Source organism: Eleutherodactylus coqui, chromosome 10 (assembly GCF_035609145.1).
Source record: "Eleutherodactylus coqui strain aEleCoq1 chromosome 10, aEleCoq1.hap1, whole genome shotgun sequence".
Lineage (NCBI taxonomy): Eukaryota > Metazoa > Chordata > Amphibia > Anura > Eleutherodactylidae > Eleutherodactylus > Eleutherodactylus coqui.
This window is the reverse complement of record NC_089846.1, coordinates 117236737-117253148: the sequence shown is the minus strand read 5'-3', so window position 1 is coordinate 117253148 and position 16412 is coordinate 117236737. Positions and strand designations below refer to the sequence as shown.

At 43.5% G+C, this 16412-nt stretch overlaps 1 protein-coding gene across 1 annotated transcript in view; it reads right to left on the bottom strand.

Moving 5' to 3' along the window:
- The window catches only part of RNF128 (ring finger protein 128), a 37385-nt gene extending 21366 nt beyond the window's left edge, over nt 1-16019 (bottom strand). Inside the window, exons 1-2 of the mRNA XM_066581772.1 lie at nt 15497-16019; nt 6923-7170 (exon numbers count right to left, since the gene is read on the bottom strand). Of these exons, the coding sequence (XP_066437869.1) occupies nt 6923-7170; nt 15497-15944 (696 nt within the window). The 5' untranslated portion in view covers nt 15945-16019. The remainder of the gene's footprint in view (nt 1-6922; nt 7171-15496) is intronic.
- Between the last annotated feature and the right edge of the window lie 393 nt (nt 16020-16412).

The window sequence follows — 16412 nt, the reverse complement described above, 5'->3', positions numbered from 1 at the left end:
TGCTTCAAATTTCGGCAGGTTCCAATTTTTTAGGATAGAAAAAGAGCGAAGGCCACAACGTTATTTTTCCGACCAGAAAAAAAAAAAAAGGGAAGTCCTTCTGTTTGCCTTCTGATTTTTGAAACCCTCTTGAAATCAATTCGGGAACTTTCGGTTTCTCTCCAAGAATGGAGCAGAAAGATGGAAGCCCTGAACTGACCCCAATGCAGGTGTAAAAGCAGCTCTACTTTGAATACTACATTTCTAATAAAAAAGGTTTTCACAATTTCTTCAGTTTCTCATGGCCAGGGGGGGTGGTGACACCACAATAGGAATGGGGACACAGGACCCCAATTCTCAGGATTGGTGCGGGTCTCAGTGAGACCACCACTGATTAGCAAGTTATCCCCTTAAAAGGCTACTCTGACAAAACACATTTTCCCCCCATGCCTGTCACACTCTGGAGATCTCCTTTGTATATTCTAGCCACTAACCTGCATAGTAGCCTCCAATCTGATGCTCATCAGGCACCATCTTGAGTTTTTTTTTGTTTTTTTTTAACTTTGTTTCACATTTATCTCATGATGCATCAGCACAGGCTATACTATTTTTTTGCCTTCTGGGGGCAGTTTAATCATAATTCCCTTCTATATTCACCTATAGACTACAGACCATAAGTGTAGGAGGGCATGTGATCTCCTCTATTATACCTGTGTGACAGGAGTTGTGTAATCCTCATTAGGTGATAAGAGTGCCTGTATCCATCATAGGCAGTTTGTGGAAGGGATCATGTAATAGCATCAAGGACTGAAACCGATCAGATTCTCAGAGATCATAAACCCAAGTAGATCTGAGCTGGACAGAATGAGATCACATGACCATCTGAGGAGGAGAAGGCCAGGAGTTTTGGACAGAGAAATAATTAGTGGAGGCAACACTAGCTGACATATACATACTGAGGGGCTAGCTACATAAAGAATGAGAAGGGAGAAAAAAAAAAAAAAACCCCACACACACACCACTAATTAAATCCTATTATTAAAGTGACCACAGGGGGCAATCGATAAGATTGAAATTACAGTATTAGGCAGGCTAATTGACATTAGCTTATAATGTACTAGTGATTATCTGAGGTCATGTTGTTCCTTCAACCAGAATCATCAAGTATGCTCAGTTAAGTTAATTACCGTAATTATAATGTGCCACGTTACACAGACGTCAGTCTCTGAAATATCCACATTTTTCTAAGGAAAATAAGACCATAGAGCCCTTAGGAGTTTTTCAAATAACTCTGTATAAAATATGTTAATAGGGCCTCTTATAGGTTTGTCAAGAAGTGCTTCACATGCAGGAATGCAGAAGTGATTGAGGCAGCAAGTCCAGGAGAGGGACCCAAGTAGATTTTCCATCCAGAGTCAGACTTCTAGTTACATCATTGATGTGGCTGACCAAATAGATAGACCAGAGGTAAACCTAAAACCCCCATGTCCCTTCACTGGGAGGACAACACAATGAGGTTCCCGACGGCTGTGACAGGCAAGACAGATAATCTGTATACTGGACGCCAAAAACAACTCATTAGATATTAGTTTATTACCATTTCAACATATTCTGCGCAAGATTAGATTCAATTTTGACTCACAAGGTTGTTATTTCATATCACTTGCTGTAAATAGAAACTTAGACACTCCCTTTGAGTCACGATACAGCAGTCCAGGAAGTGGTAGAATGCAGATTCTTCAAAGAAATTGTATTGCATAGCATGGAAATTGCAAAAAAAATAAATAAAAAATAAAAAAAATCTAAAAAAAAACACACCAGAGCTGCGCCTGCTGTTACAAGCGCCGGCTGCTACACAGAGGGCGGTGCAAAGGCTACCGCTCTGACCTCTATTGTGGCGCTGACAGCATGCGCGAGCTCAGCTGGGGTCACGAGTGACAAACCCCAGCCGATCAACTATTGATGACCTATCCTCATCAATAGTTTTTACCTGGAAAACCCCTTTAAGGGCATAATATGTGGTGCTAAGAGCTTATTGGTTTCTATTGGACCACTTACTCCTGTGGTTTTTTTTTTTTTGTTTGTTTTGTTTTTGGTGTGCGTGAAAACAAGCAAACGCAGTATGTCCTATATTGGTGTGCATTATGCAAAATTGGCTATGGGGATTTAACACACACAGGCATGTTACATTAGTATTTGATGCGTACTATTCTGTATATTAGGTGCGTGAAAAATACTTGTGCAATACGCACTGACGATAGGCCTGTGTGAGTGAACTCTTAAGTGTCTGAATAGCAAATCGTGACATGGTTACAAAAAAAAAAAAAAAGGGGAAGGGAACAAGGAGACCAGGAAGCGATGTTTCATACTGCCTGGGCTAGTAGAAAGGGACAGGGATGGAGAAAACCCAATGGCATCGGAGGCTTTGTCGCAGATGAATGTCTAGAGACAAAAAAAATGCCTTTGGAAGGGCTGTGAAGAGTGAATGAACTAGAGGTGCTGCCAACAAGGAGAATGGGCATGGCCGATGTGTGAGGAGCTATCGAAAGAAGAGACTGGTGGATTGGCACAACTCTCCAGAAAAGATGATAGGATGTATTATCCAAATGCTCTTTTATCTGGCGGCAGTTTTTTTTTTTTTTCTCCTTTTCTTCTTCGAAAAACATAAGCATCCCCAGTGTGAAGGAGCCCTTAGGATAGGCCATCAATAGTTTACAACTGGACCACTCCTTTAACACCTTAAGGTCCAAACACAGTAAGGGCTCATATCCATGGGCAGGTTTGAATTCAGGAGATCCACGTGGTATACCCATGCGGATGATCTGGAGTTCCAGCCACCCACAGCTTAATTAAAGCTTGCAGGTTTGTTTTCTAGAACTTCTGGTCCGGAAAGCAAATCACAGCATGCTGCGTTTTGCAGCGGGTCCCGCAGGAACAGCTTCCATCAAAGTCAAGGGAAGCAGTCTGATCTGTGGCACACCCGGAACGGTCACTCCAGGTCCAGCGGAAAAGCAGGAGATTAAAAAAAATAAATAGCTACACTGCGCATGTGCGGGTGGGGGCAGCGGGCCCACCCACACGCATCTGGAATGTCCTCATGCCGCAGGCAGGGTAGGCTCCCCTGCCCATGGAACCAGAACCACCTGTGGACATGAGGCCTAAATATATGGCACTTTATCCTTGGCTTTAATCCTGGCTCTCAGCAGAAGCATAGGATTAAAGCCTCTGCTCCTGCAATCAAGCAGGAGCAGGTCCTCAGCTGTCAGACACAGCAGAGGACCGTGAGGAGAAGGGAAACGCAGTTAACCGTTTCCACCTTCTCCTTTGTATGCGCGCTGTCTCACCATGAGTGTTCATATACTATTGCAGAGAGACAGCGCACATGGACAGTCTCAGCAATAAATCAGCACTCCCTGCTAGGCTATGAACGCTAGTGACATGGTGTACATTGCCCTTCAGGAAGGAAACTGCCGAGAATGGGCACTTCGTCACTGGAAGAAGAATCACCTCGCTGAAAGTGAGAAGACCCGGGGAATTGCAGGAGAAAGGAGAAGATGCAGTAAGGAATAGGCAAGTATAGATTTTTTTTTTCTCCTTTAATGACAGAACTCCTTTAAGGGCTTAAAAAGGGAGGGTTGTAGCCAATAATAGGATTCTGAGTTTAGCCATGTTAATGCAGTACGGTAAGAATAACCCTTATTTAAAAAAAAAAAAAACTGTAAATCAAAGTATTACAGTTGAAAGCAGAAACACTTTGTAAAACCAGTTGGGTCACATTTTTCTTTATACTGGGCTGAGATTCATTTTGTTTGAGTGCAGAACATACAGTCCATTATACACAATGGGAGTATTGAAGCTTAATCATGTTATAGCCTCATCACAAATAACCCTAGACTAAATCTTATTCTATGCATTGTCACATTATAATTATATAATTTAGGGGAAGGCAGTAGTAGACGTGCGCCCTGTACTCAGTGTTCCCTAAAGGTATTTGCCAGGTGTTCCCGGTACACAGCATAGTATCCACTCCCAGTAGGTAACTTCAAAAAAAAACAATGGGCATGAATATACCAAGGTATCCAAACACTCGTCTATTACATTAAACCCCTTTACCACTGCAGTTAGCAAGAACTCTGTATTATTGGCACTAAACCCCATTCATTCCAGTAGAAACAAGGCATGTTTTTCTAATCCTGTACAACCCCTTTAAAGCAGCTTAATGCTAAACATCTGCAGATTTGGACATGGGGTACAAGTGCAAGCGATTCTGGAGACCCACTCACACTGCAGATACAATCCACATGAAGTCAGCCTGGAAGTTGACCTGCAGTGCAGACTTTATATCCACAGCATGTCCATTGTTTGCTGTGGATTTTACCCATAAATGTCCTTTGCTATGCAAACTGCAGCCAATTCACAGTATGGCCACACAATCTGTAAACCAAAAACCACACACACACACCAATCTTAGTCTGCATGTCAATGGGCGATGATCCGCCGGTGGATCACGCTGTGTAAGGCTTTGGAAAGTACAGCGCTGGCATCCATGAGTGGAGAATCATAGCGATTCTCCAACTGTGGGATCTAAATCACAGCATGCCGCGATTTGCTGTGACTGTTAGATAGGGTCACCGCAGAGACCTGTCAGTGCTAGGGGGGGAAAAACACTGCTAAACTCCCTCCCACCTGCCTTTTTCCCGGTAGCTCCCATAGGAGTCTATGGGACTAGCCGCATTCCGTCCGGAAAAGATAGTTCCAGAACCATCTTCCCCGTACGGCATAAAAATGTCCATCAGGAATGCGCACCATCTGCGCCGTCTTTGCCGGCTGTTTTTACGCGTCGGGAATACATCCATCGGAACTGATGCATTGATTCCCAATGCATCAGATGGAGCGTATATCAGCCGTCCCTGAAAATTGGGCCAATATACGCTCATGTGAATGAGCCCTTTGCCTGTATTCTTTCGGGCCCAACTCACATCGGACGGCACACCTGCATGTCCCAATCTCGTCTTAGAATCAGACATGCAGCAATTTTTTCAATCTTGTGCCCATTAACACACTGAAACAAATGGGTTCTTTTTTCCATGCGAGTTCTTACCATCTCAGACTTGGGCAATATTGCAAATGCAAGTTCTGTCCATGGGAAAACTTTAGGCCTTATTCATATGAGCGTTTATGCCGCCATTTAGCCACAATTAAATAGCAGCAGAAAAATCGCGACCATGTTAAGCATTGGATTCCAATGAATTTATTCATATTGGTTTTTGTATGTGCCCAAAAAAAGACCCAGGAGCAGGAACTCAGCTCCCACCCCTTGCCACTATTTGCAATGGGATGGGTGGGACACAGCTAAGCTCTGGTACTTAGCTCCACCCCCATCTCGCCCCCTCCTATTGCAAATAGTGGCAAGGGGCCAAAAAAAAAAAAAAAAACACGGGAAAGATGCGATCAAGTGGTTGTCAAAACTTGCGTTCTTGCCCATTCACACCAGCGTCTGTGGAGTCTTAGCAAAAATATACAACACAGCCAAGAAAACCCCTCGGAATGACTTAATGGGTCAATCGAACCAGCTGTAAGCTTTTCGCAGCGTTGGACAGCCAGCCTCCCACAGAAGCCACCAGCGTATATTGACCGAAAGATAGGGCAAGACCCATCTTTTCCCATAGCATATAAAATTGGCCATTGTAGTTGGTGGCCGATGCCCCATCTTTCCCGGCACAACGTTTTCACGCAACAAGATTTTTTGTACAGCAGTAGGCCATTGAAGTGAATAAGTGAGCGCAAATACGTAGGAAACCTGTGTATTCACACACCATTTCAGTGAGCCGGTCTGCAGTCCTTTTTGGCAAAATATGCTGGAGTGGCCAAAAAAATCATGAGCATAAGCGCAGCATATTTGCACAACTGAAATGTGCCTACGCCCATGTGAATGAGACCCAATAGTGACAATGACCTCCATAGTTGTCCCAGGGATGCTGCCCAGCCAGAGGCCAAGAGCAACCTCCCTATGTACAAAGTACCGTTAGAAAGGGTGGGTTTACATGCAACAACTACCTGACTAGTCACTCAGAAGTTGTCAGAGAAAAAGCGCAGTCGTTCTTGCACTGAGTGATTGTTCAGTTCATTATCAGTCGCTGGAGCACACACCTCCCTAAAGTTTATTGGCTCGATGTTGAAACACAAGGGATTGCCTGCTTATACCAGACTATAACTAGTCAACCAGCGACTATTTTTAGGTGAGGAACTAGTAAATAAATTCTCACTCGTCACCCAGTTGGTGGTCAGGTTTACACTGAACGAAACTGTTGTTTACTTGAGGGACTATTTGGACAATAGTGGTCCCATACAAGTATCATAACTTGCCTAAGTATGGAAAGATATTCCCATCCCTCGAAATGTTGCATCCTGCATCATAGAACCCAGATCTGAAGAGTCACCCTAGCCCGTCTCTTCGATGCTAGATAGGGTTATCAAGATCCTTCCTCTGTTGTCCATTACAGGAATCAGCAGAAAGTCATATAAAAAGGTCAAGGCAAATTACTACACTACTATAACTTAAGGAAACGAGTCACTAGAATTCTAATATCTATATGCCGTAGGAGAATACTCCACGTTAAAAGGAATTTCCAAAACTTAATCATCAATATCAAATCACTGGGGGTCCAACTCCAGGAACCTCCATCAATCAGCTATTTGAGGGGCGCTGCAGCACTTGCCCAAGTGCAATGGTCTCTCTGACCTTGTGACAATGCATTCATCGTCAGATTGCCTTTCCGTTCAGTTCTACTTGAGTGAATACCCATACAGACCCAATATCTCAGAACATGTATAGTTTGCTGCCATTGGACTTTGTATAGGTAATTCTACATGAGCTAGGTCTCCATAAAACAGTTCATGCTTTAGTTCAGTACTTTTGTGGACATGGTTAGTGTTCTCTTACCATTCTCTGGTTCTGAGCCCTTGCGAGTCTCCACCTGCGAGCAGAGTAGAAGATGAAGTAGCCTACTGTGGCGGCTGTTACCACAAAGAAAGATATGGAGACAAAAAGAATGGAATAATGGCTCATCGAGGATCCATGCTTCGTTCCAAGCTCAATAACCATGGTCACCTGGATACCCTTACGTACAAGGCTTACGATCTCCATCCCTTTTAGGAATCCGATCATGATGGCAACAGTATCCTTTGTACCTGAGGGAAAAAAAAAAAAAAAAAAGTGAGAAAGAAACAGCTAACTAAAATGTAAAAGCTTTACCTGCTACTTAGAAGGAGAAAGACCTACTGTGGACACTAAATGCCATAACCCATTAAATCAGTTGAGTTGGATTATACAAAAATACACTTAATCCATGCCATGCCGATAGAAGTGCTGCAGATGGCTAACTGCTGTTACCCCACCTTTACTCCATTGCACTTTAGCAGCATATAAAATGGAATAAAGATGGAAGTTTCCATGGTGGGAAGGGATAATTTATGGAGGGGGAAAAAAACCCACCAAAAAAAAAACCCACCAAAAATCAAAAAAAAAAAACAAAAAACACCATTTCATCATTTGCCTTGTAGTCCAAGACATCCTAGTTGGTTAATTCCATTTCACCAGTGGATCTGCTTATATTTTGCTGTATTCCAGGTATCAATTACGTGCTTCTAAGACAACCTCTTATAGACTAATGAAGGTCTATTAAACTAGATGTCCACCTTTGTTTTTAATTCCCTACTTTTGAAAAATGTATAAAAATTAGCAGTCAAGCATCAGAGAGATCAAGTGTAGATCCCTCGGGGGCAGGAAAAAAGAGAGAGTTGAAAGTAGCCAGTAACAGGAAAGGGAGAGAATTATATTGCATTCCAGGATTAATAAGTATCAGACGTGCTGAGTCATTTTCCGGGTGTGGACACCTTAACTGCACTTAGATTAATTACCACCACAAGGAAAACAATTTGATATAATCATAAATCTTAAGTTGTCTCTAAAAGTATGCCACTTATTCAGGCATATCCTGGTTTGAGAGCCAATAGTACAGATAAAACATAACACCATAGCAGTTAGGATGGCATAGCAAGAAAATTGCCCCAAGCCTTCCTGTTGCCTGAGATGAAATCGCACCTACCCACCCCACTCAGAAAAAAAACATTTTACAGCCAGTGACAGTGCCGATATGCAAGATACAATACATTTGAACCATTGAGATTTGTCTGAATTAAGAGTAATAGTGCCCCCAGTAGTTGTTCCTATAGTAAGGGTTGCCCTTCATGGCCCTAATAGTAACCCTCTTAATGGCACGAGTACCAATAGTGCCCTTGTAGGAATACCAACCCCTATAGTGACCCCAGTAAGGATTAGTTGCCATCAGGCTTTTAACTCTTCTGTGGCTCGCCTCTGGTGGTAGCTGCTGTTGTAAATAGCTTGTGACACCCCCCCCCCCCCCCCCCGACCTCTGCCCGGTGTCTGCTTACAGGAATGCAAACACCAGGGTGGGAGGAAGAGGCCGGGGGGGGGGGGGGGGGTCACAGTGATTACAGCAGAGGCTAGACTAGAGCTACAGACTGAGAAAATCTTTGGCTCTAGGTTGCTGCCCAGCTAGCTGACAGTTTTTTTTTTTCCTACTGGTCATTCATTTGTCTGGAAAAACAAAAAACAGCCTTAGTTACCTGCCAGCAGCCGGGTGACAACACCAGTGCCACCCGTGAGATGCTACAGACTGCCACCTGAGGAGAGAAGCTCAGCTTGCCTCATGTTAGGGGCACCACTGTAAAGCAACCTCACGTAAATGAATGACTCTCAGGCAACATTGCTGTATGTCTTTGAAGGAATCCAGTCATATTATAAATCAGACACACATGAACATAGTGACCAAAAAAGATCTGCAGCAGCAGAAAGGTAGAGTTTGTCAATAATTGGCAATCTGTACTTGAACACCAGTTGAGTGTTGTGTATAAAGGGCCGATTTGAGTTTTGCTGGAGAACCAGTTTAATCCATGTTGCAGTTTCATTTACTCACCATGTGTAGTCAAACTAGTAAGCTGAGATAGTAACGGAAACTACCCAGCCCATAGCTTGCTTCCAAGACAGGATTGCTTACCAAAATAACACTGCGGTCAAACGTTTGATCGTTCTAATCTTCATCCTCTCTATGATACATATCCTCCACAGTCATGACAAACAAACTAGTCATTTACACCTAATGGCTATTTCTTTAACTATTAACTCTAATGTATCTGATTAATTAAAAAGGCAAGAAGAGACAACTTTACAACTTAGACCGTTGACGCATGTAGGGCTGGGATTTGAGTGTAGGATCTAACAACGTGGAGGTGGGAAGTAGTATCCAGCACTTCAGAGAATGACAACACGAGTCTCTACAAGACCTGGCGTTGTGACTCATGGACCGTGAGGTCTGTTACTAAACGACTGCACAAACATACTTAGGGTGCCGCTTCATAAACCGTGTGGCTAGAAATTATTAGTTGAGGAAAACCAACAGTGACTAGTCAACCGTAATATATGGACGTGGAGAGTCCTTCAGTGTGGGGACCACTCTTTGCAGTGGTTATCTGCTGTGGCCAATAATAGGGGGTCCCTCTATGAAATTTCGTGAGAGAGCAGAGGTTGTCCCAAGTTGTAATGTATCCCTTATCCACAGTATAGTGGTCTGATGGGTGCGAGCATGGCCATTGGACTCCTACCAATAAAGGCAGTGGGTGATCCATTCATATGAATGAACATGCGAGCGGTGGTCAAGCATGTGCAGTGGCACTCCATCTCTATGAGGCTGCCAAAGAGAAGCAGAGTACAATACTATTTTGGCAGTCCTTTGCCAGGTATTATTGAACACGTGACTATAATGGCCAATAGGGACTAAAAGTGTGTATGGTTGGGTTGATGCAAGTCGTTCAATGGTTATTCAGCGATCAACCCATTTGATATCTTGAATTTGTAAGTTCACCTTGCTCTGAGCCCAGTGTGGTGGGCAGCGCTTGTAATTGCAAGCGCAGACCCCTGATTTCAGGCAGTTGTTCATAGATAGAGTGGACGACGACCACCAAGTGAACAAGTCATTCCTTTTTTACTTGGTGGCCAAGTTTATACTATTTATCTATTTTACCGATAGGAAAGCATGAGCTCTACAAAGATTGCGCCAAAGATCGCATGAGAGATCGTCCGTGTGAAAGAGTCCTTAAATAAATAAAATGAGGCATTTCCAAAGTCTTAGTGAAGGTTACCTCACAGCATAGAAAGTGAATTTGGGCTCAAGTAGTATGATGGAATGAAGTATTGCTCATTTGCCTTGTCCTTGTCAACAAGGCACCCCGAACCACAGGCACCAGGAACCTGCTTTGGATTTATATAGCCATTCAAAGTTATGGCTTAAGGTGCATTTAGGCAGGTGATTAACAGCATGAACACCAGTTACCTATTAATTGGCCCATCTGAATGTGCTAAAAACTAGTCAACAAGCAAACAAAAGTTGGCGATAGGGACCAGATTAGGACATGCTATTTATTTTTTAAAATCAGACCATCGATCGTGTGTGAACCTGCACATGTCACATCGGCTACAATGTGTCCGATAAACACAGGGGCAGCACATGGATGGAATATACATCCGTGTGAACAGTTTTTGGTTTGGCACATGTATTGGCTGTCCCTCTAGTAATGAGCCACGCACCTGTCTCAGTTGGACAAAGCGTGCGCACGTGTGCTGGGGGCGGGGGGGGGGGGGGGGGGGGGTCAACAGACCCAGAGAGAACAAAGCAAGGGCTTTGAAAAACCAGCAGAAGATATTGCTGATCTGCTTGCAATCTCCTGCTTTGCTTACAGGTTGCCATAGAGACCATCGGCTTGTCAGAAGCAAGCCGATGGTCTCTGTGGCAGGGAGAGCTTGGTGCTTGGCTGTCAGAGGACAGCTAGGTACCTGCTCTTACAGCAGAGATCAGAGAAAACCTCCGATCTCTGCTGTGTTAACCCTTTACAGGCTGCAGTCTATGTGACTGCAGCATGTAAAGGGCTGTCGCTGCAGCATGTAAAGGGCTGTCACCATCAGACCCCCAGAATGTGATCAGGGGGTCCTGATGGGTGCCTGTGGAAGTCCCCAAAAGGGACAAAAAAATAAAAATTAAAAAAAAAGTGACGTTATAACACTTGTCTCCCTTTACTTTGTTAAAAAAAAAAAAAAAAAAAAAAAAAAAGAAATCAAAAATACAAATCACACATGTGGTATCCATGCGTCGTAATGACCCAGAGAAGGAAGTTAATACATCATTTAACCCCTCAATGACATGGCCCCTTTTTTACTCCCCCCCCCCCCCCACATTTCTTTTTCCCTCCCCTTTGTTTTAAAAAAAAAAAAAAAAAAAAAAAAAAAAAAAAAAATCACAACTTGTCCCGCAAAAAACAAGCCCTTATATGGCCATGTCAATGGAAAAATGAAAAAGTTATGGCTCTTGAGACGCAACTGCAAAATTAGTTGAAATTCAATGATTAGACCATTTTAAAAAACCTGCCCTGGTGGGCACGACAGGGTGGTAGGAAACCCGCCCCTCAAGGGGTTAATGGAGTGGCCAGATGCGCACTCTGGCATGGGCTTATGCTCAGCATAGGCATGCGCTGCAGTGCAAGCAGTCATGCCAGACAGGAAAGGTGGGAATTTGATGTAAGCACACTTCCTTGGAAGCTACGTTGACCCCACCCATGGAATTCAGCAGTAAACTCCCCTTGGCCTGTAACTGGTCATCAGTAAATGCTTGACTTGCTTCAGCAGCACCATGGACAGGTATAAAAGGAGGTGTGGAATCCCAGCAAACCATGAGTGGTCCCCCTGGGCAAACATCTATAAGACATTATTGCTTATATAGCAATACAAGATTACAGGGTGACGAAAAAGCTCAGGACACCTAGGCCTGATATTAAGAAGGCAGCTAAGAAATGTGATTTCTGTGCAAAATAACTGAAAGCTATAAGAAACAGCCAAAATAGAGGAACAAGCTACCTTCCTGAAAAGGTCATCAGGTGCATGGTTAAAGAGAGTACAAGCCACTATAGCCAGTCTTTCCCCTGCTGCGCAATAACCTGGTGCTTCTAGAAGACTGAGTGTTTTGGAATTATCAGCATTAGAGGACAGAATAATTCTTAGAGTCAATCCTTGCTTTTTGCCACAGAAAGTCCACATGAATGGCGATCGCGGGTTTTGCAGTTACAATCCGTTCGTGTGAGACCCCCCTTACCAGTTTCGGTCACTTCAAGTTTGAGACTTGGAGGTAGCCCCATTCATCTTTATGGGTGCCCCATTACAGCTCCCTACAAACAGAGCAGTAACATGGCCATATGCATGTGACCTGAGAAGGTGTGTTTCAATTGTTGTTCAAAATGTTAAAGCTTAAAACTAGAACAAGGCCAACCCCAGTCCTCTGCACAGCCAGGTGGTATGAAACTCTGCTGGGCAGGGAAAGCTAGAGGGGCTCAAAGTGTCAAGAATCCCAACATCCCCATACACATGCAACTTAGCTGAGTGTTCCTCTGTTTTCAATGATGAGAGGATAGGAAGCCACTGCCAGACATCTCTGGTGGCATCTTAAATCGCAAGAACAAAAAAGATCGGGCATTCAAAAGTCAACATGCCTTACTTTCTATATCATCATGTGTCAAGAGGCAAAAGACTTCGAAACACAACCAATCTCACCAAAATGGGCAGGTTCACTCTATTTTTAAGTTATGTTTATAGGGCCTTAAAGTGATCATTGTTTTCCAGAGCTGTTCCATAATGTTTGCCATCTCTTAGAACTGTAAAATCAAGCAGTGTAAGGAGCCGTATTGGGAAACCAATGTATGTAGTTTTTTTAGCACTCCTAGCAAAGTACAGACATTTTGCACCAATACTACTACTTGTATTACTCCATTCTGCAGAAGTGTTAGCTTAACGCAAACAGATCTCATTGACCACAAATGGATTAGTTTGTATTCAAGGACTGTAAACAAAGAACAAAAGACCATTATTTGATTGCTCTCAGCATTTCCCAAAGTCATTTCAAAAGCTCCCCCCCCCCCCTCCTCCCCAAAGATAGGCATAAAATTGAAAGTGATTTTTAAGACAGACATCTAAAATGTATGGCCAGTTTAGATTCTATAGATTTCCTGCTCAGGAATCCCTGCGAAGAGCTGTTCACCAGACCAGGTTGTCCGTGCACACAGTGCTAGAAGTAGAGGGGGCCATCCATATTGCAGCAGCCTGGTTTGGTACCATTGAATTCAATGGCAGCTGTGCCTGTTGTACTAAACCAGGTCTCTGCAACATTGAAAGCTCTACTTCTAGCTTTGTCCACACTGACAGCAGACCCAGCAGTCAGTTGGAATGACCAAGCAGTGGACCCCCACTAATCAACTATTGACACATCCTGGGGCTAGGTCATCAATAGTAAAAGTCCTGGACAACCCTATTAAGCAGGCCATAGGCATAAGTCATTTACCTGCCAGTTACCCACAAATACTCCCTAAACATGGGTGGGTATAAAGAATATTTTGATAGACAGCTAAAGGTGCGTTTAGACACAAAGGTGATTGCTCAACAGATGGCTTTTGAGTGATCATTTTGCATAATCTAGTAATTGGCACTAATGCCCCTTAGTACCAATTAGTAGCGTGTGAGCCACCAGGAGCTGAATTTATTCAGAGAACCACCTGTTCTTTGAATAAATTCTCTTTGTTCTACTGGTGGGGCTGACAGCTGAGAAAATGTAATCAGCTGTTATCAGAGGTCCCTGGGCATAACACAGCATGCGGTCCGTCTTATCAGCTGTTATGCTAAACTACAGATTTCAAGCCGAACTGAATGCAGTCATTCGGTAGAAAACTGAAAGATGGGCACACTTACACGCAATGATCATCACTCAAAAGATGGTTTTTGAGCAAATTTTGAGCGATAATTGATGTCTAAATGGGCTTTTAGGCCTCATTCACATCTGCCTTAAGGCTCCGTCAGAACCGTGTCTCTGATCCATTTTTGAGACAGAGAAATGGAAGTAAAAAAAAAAAAAGGGGGGGGGGGGGGGGGGGCGAAACCTGGGGTTTTTGTCCAATTGTTTTCAATGAACAGTTAAAAAAAAAAAAAAAAAAAAAACTGTAACGCAACCTGAGTTTTTTTTTATTTTTTAATTTTTTATTTTTTTTAAAACTGAGCAAACAGTCTACCGCTGTATTCGTTCAGTTCGAAAAATGAAACCAAATGGAACTAAAGCAAACTAAGGGCTAATGCCCACCGCCAGATTTCTATTGAACCCACTAGTGCAGTGCTCACACTGTGGAATTTCGCAGCGTGAAATAACCCGCGGCATGTTCTATTTACCGCAGGAATACACGCGCGCAGGCTTCCATTGTAGTCAGTGGAAGCGGGCCGTCATGCTATACTTCCACTGTAGCACAGTGATGGACTCCGCTGGTGGAGTCCGTCACGGCCCTGGGCAGGAGACCTAAAAGTTTCTATTTGCTTTCAGCTTAAGCAAAAAAACAAACAAACATTGAAATCAATGGGGGAAAAAAAGGATTTGTTTACATGACATCGTATGCAAGGCTGAAAAAGACAATGTCCATCCTGTTGAGTCTGTTTCCAAACCCTCACCCCTTCTTGATCCAGAGGAAAACAAAAACCACAAACTATTTTCACCTCAGTCTCTCTGTTCCAAAGTTGGAACAGAAAACCACATCGGAGATGTGAATGGGGCCAATTGAGAATCTGTCACAGACCAGATGGGTTATATGGCAGAGTTTCTCAACTCCAGGCCTCCAGTGCCCCCAAAAGGGCAGGATTAGACCTAAAGAAAACACCTGTGGCAATTTCCAAGGAACAGAGAAAGGCATCATAACCTGTGCAACACTTAAGAAATCCTGAAAACATGAACTCATCAGTCCCCAAGTATTCTTGAGTCGAGAAACACTGATTTAGAGTACTGCTTGCTGAAATCACATCTGTCCAAACTTGGTTTACATGGCAGAAGACAGACTAAAGTTGAGGACTTCAAAATGATCGTTCATTGGGTGAAGTTTAAACAGACTATTATCCAGAAAAGGTCACCCGGTAGATGGATAAGAGTTCTTTAGTTGAAAGAATGTTCTTAAGAAGATCATTCATCTGCCCCCACTGCCTGTGACCATTTATGGCCAGACTAACAGAAGTCTAGTATAGTCAGTCATTAGCAGCACATTGCTAAAACTCATTTTGACATTGAATTTCTTTTCTTTAACAGGTCAGGCACATCATAGAAGTCAGGCCAGTGGGGGGCAGGAGCCAGGTGACCCATCAATTCCAAGAACAAGGGTCAGTCTTTGGTTTCAGAGAAGAAGAGGTACTGTACACATTTGGTTGACATCCAACAGAAGTTCTACACAGCAATACTCACTTGATGACAACCAAAAGCTGAACAGAACTCATTACAAACACTATGTTCAGTGCTTTCCAGGACATGTAATTAAAGCGCCTTTATATGGCCTTAATCTTAGGTGGTAAACATTTGTAAGGCATTACACTTACCAGGGTGAGACATTTCAAAAACTCCATGTTCACTTCCATCGTTGTTGAATATGACCACCGCTCTGGCTCCAGCCGCTTGTGCAGCTTTAATCTTTTCACTGAACGTACAACCTCCTCGTTGTATAAGAGCGATCCAGGAATCCTTATAGTTCTCTGGGACACTGAAGTTCAGAAATGGTGGACACAGACTTGGCGGAGTCATAGCATTTTGCCTTCCCTTCGGGAGGACAACCAGTCCATAGGCCCTGTCCACTGGAGAGTCATCACCATAGACCCCCATCTCTCCCTCATCCCAAAAAGACCTATTGTCCATAACATAGGAGTAGTTCACATTGGCTGTCCATACAACTTCAGCAGCAGAACTCTGTATAGCCAAAAGACATAGCAGCAACGCACTGGATGACAGATGATGCCAGGAAACTTTGGTCCCCTTGAGTAGATGCCTCATCTTGGAAGTATAGCAGCACTAGAAAGAATGCCCTGCACATAGGAAGACCTGCTTGCTTTGTGCACACTGAGCCCTTCCTACCTGCTTTACCTAGTTTCAGGTGCTGCATGGATCCTCCCATAGAGGTTGGACTACTACTTAACCCTTGCCGGCTCAAAGTGTGTCAGAATTATTGCAACATTTCTGTTTATATTGTTAAAAAGCTACAATCATTTCTGATGACCACAAATCTGAACCCTCAGTGATGGGAATTCTGTCCCTTTACTTCAATTAACCTTTCTCATGCGTAAATTAGATGGACTTCTGCATCTAGGTAGTTAATTTGTAATTTAAATGGAAAGTGCTGATTTTCAGAGACTGGCGGCCGGATGCAAAGTTGAGTGCAATGGAAAAAAGCAAGTGAGAAGCAGACGTTGTATGCAAACACTAGGCGGGACTGCTTGTGGGGGTCCGTGTAGACCTGCTGAT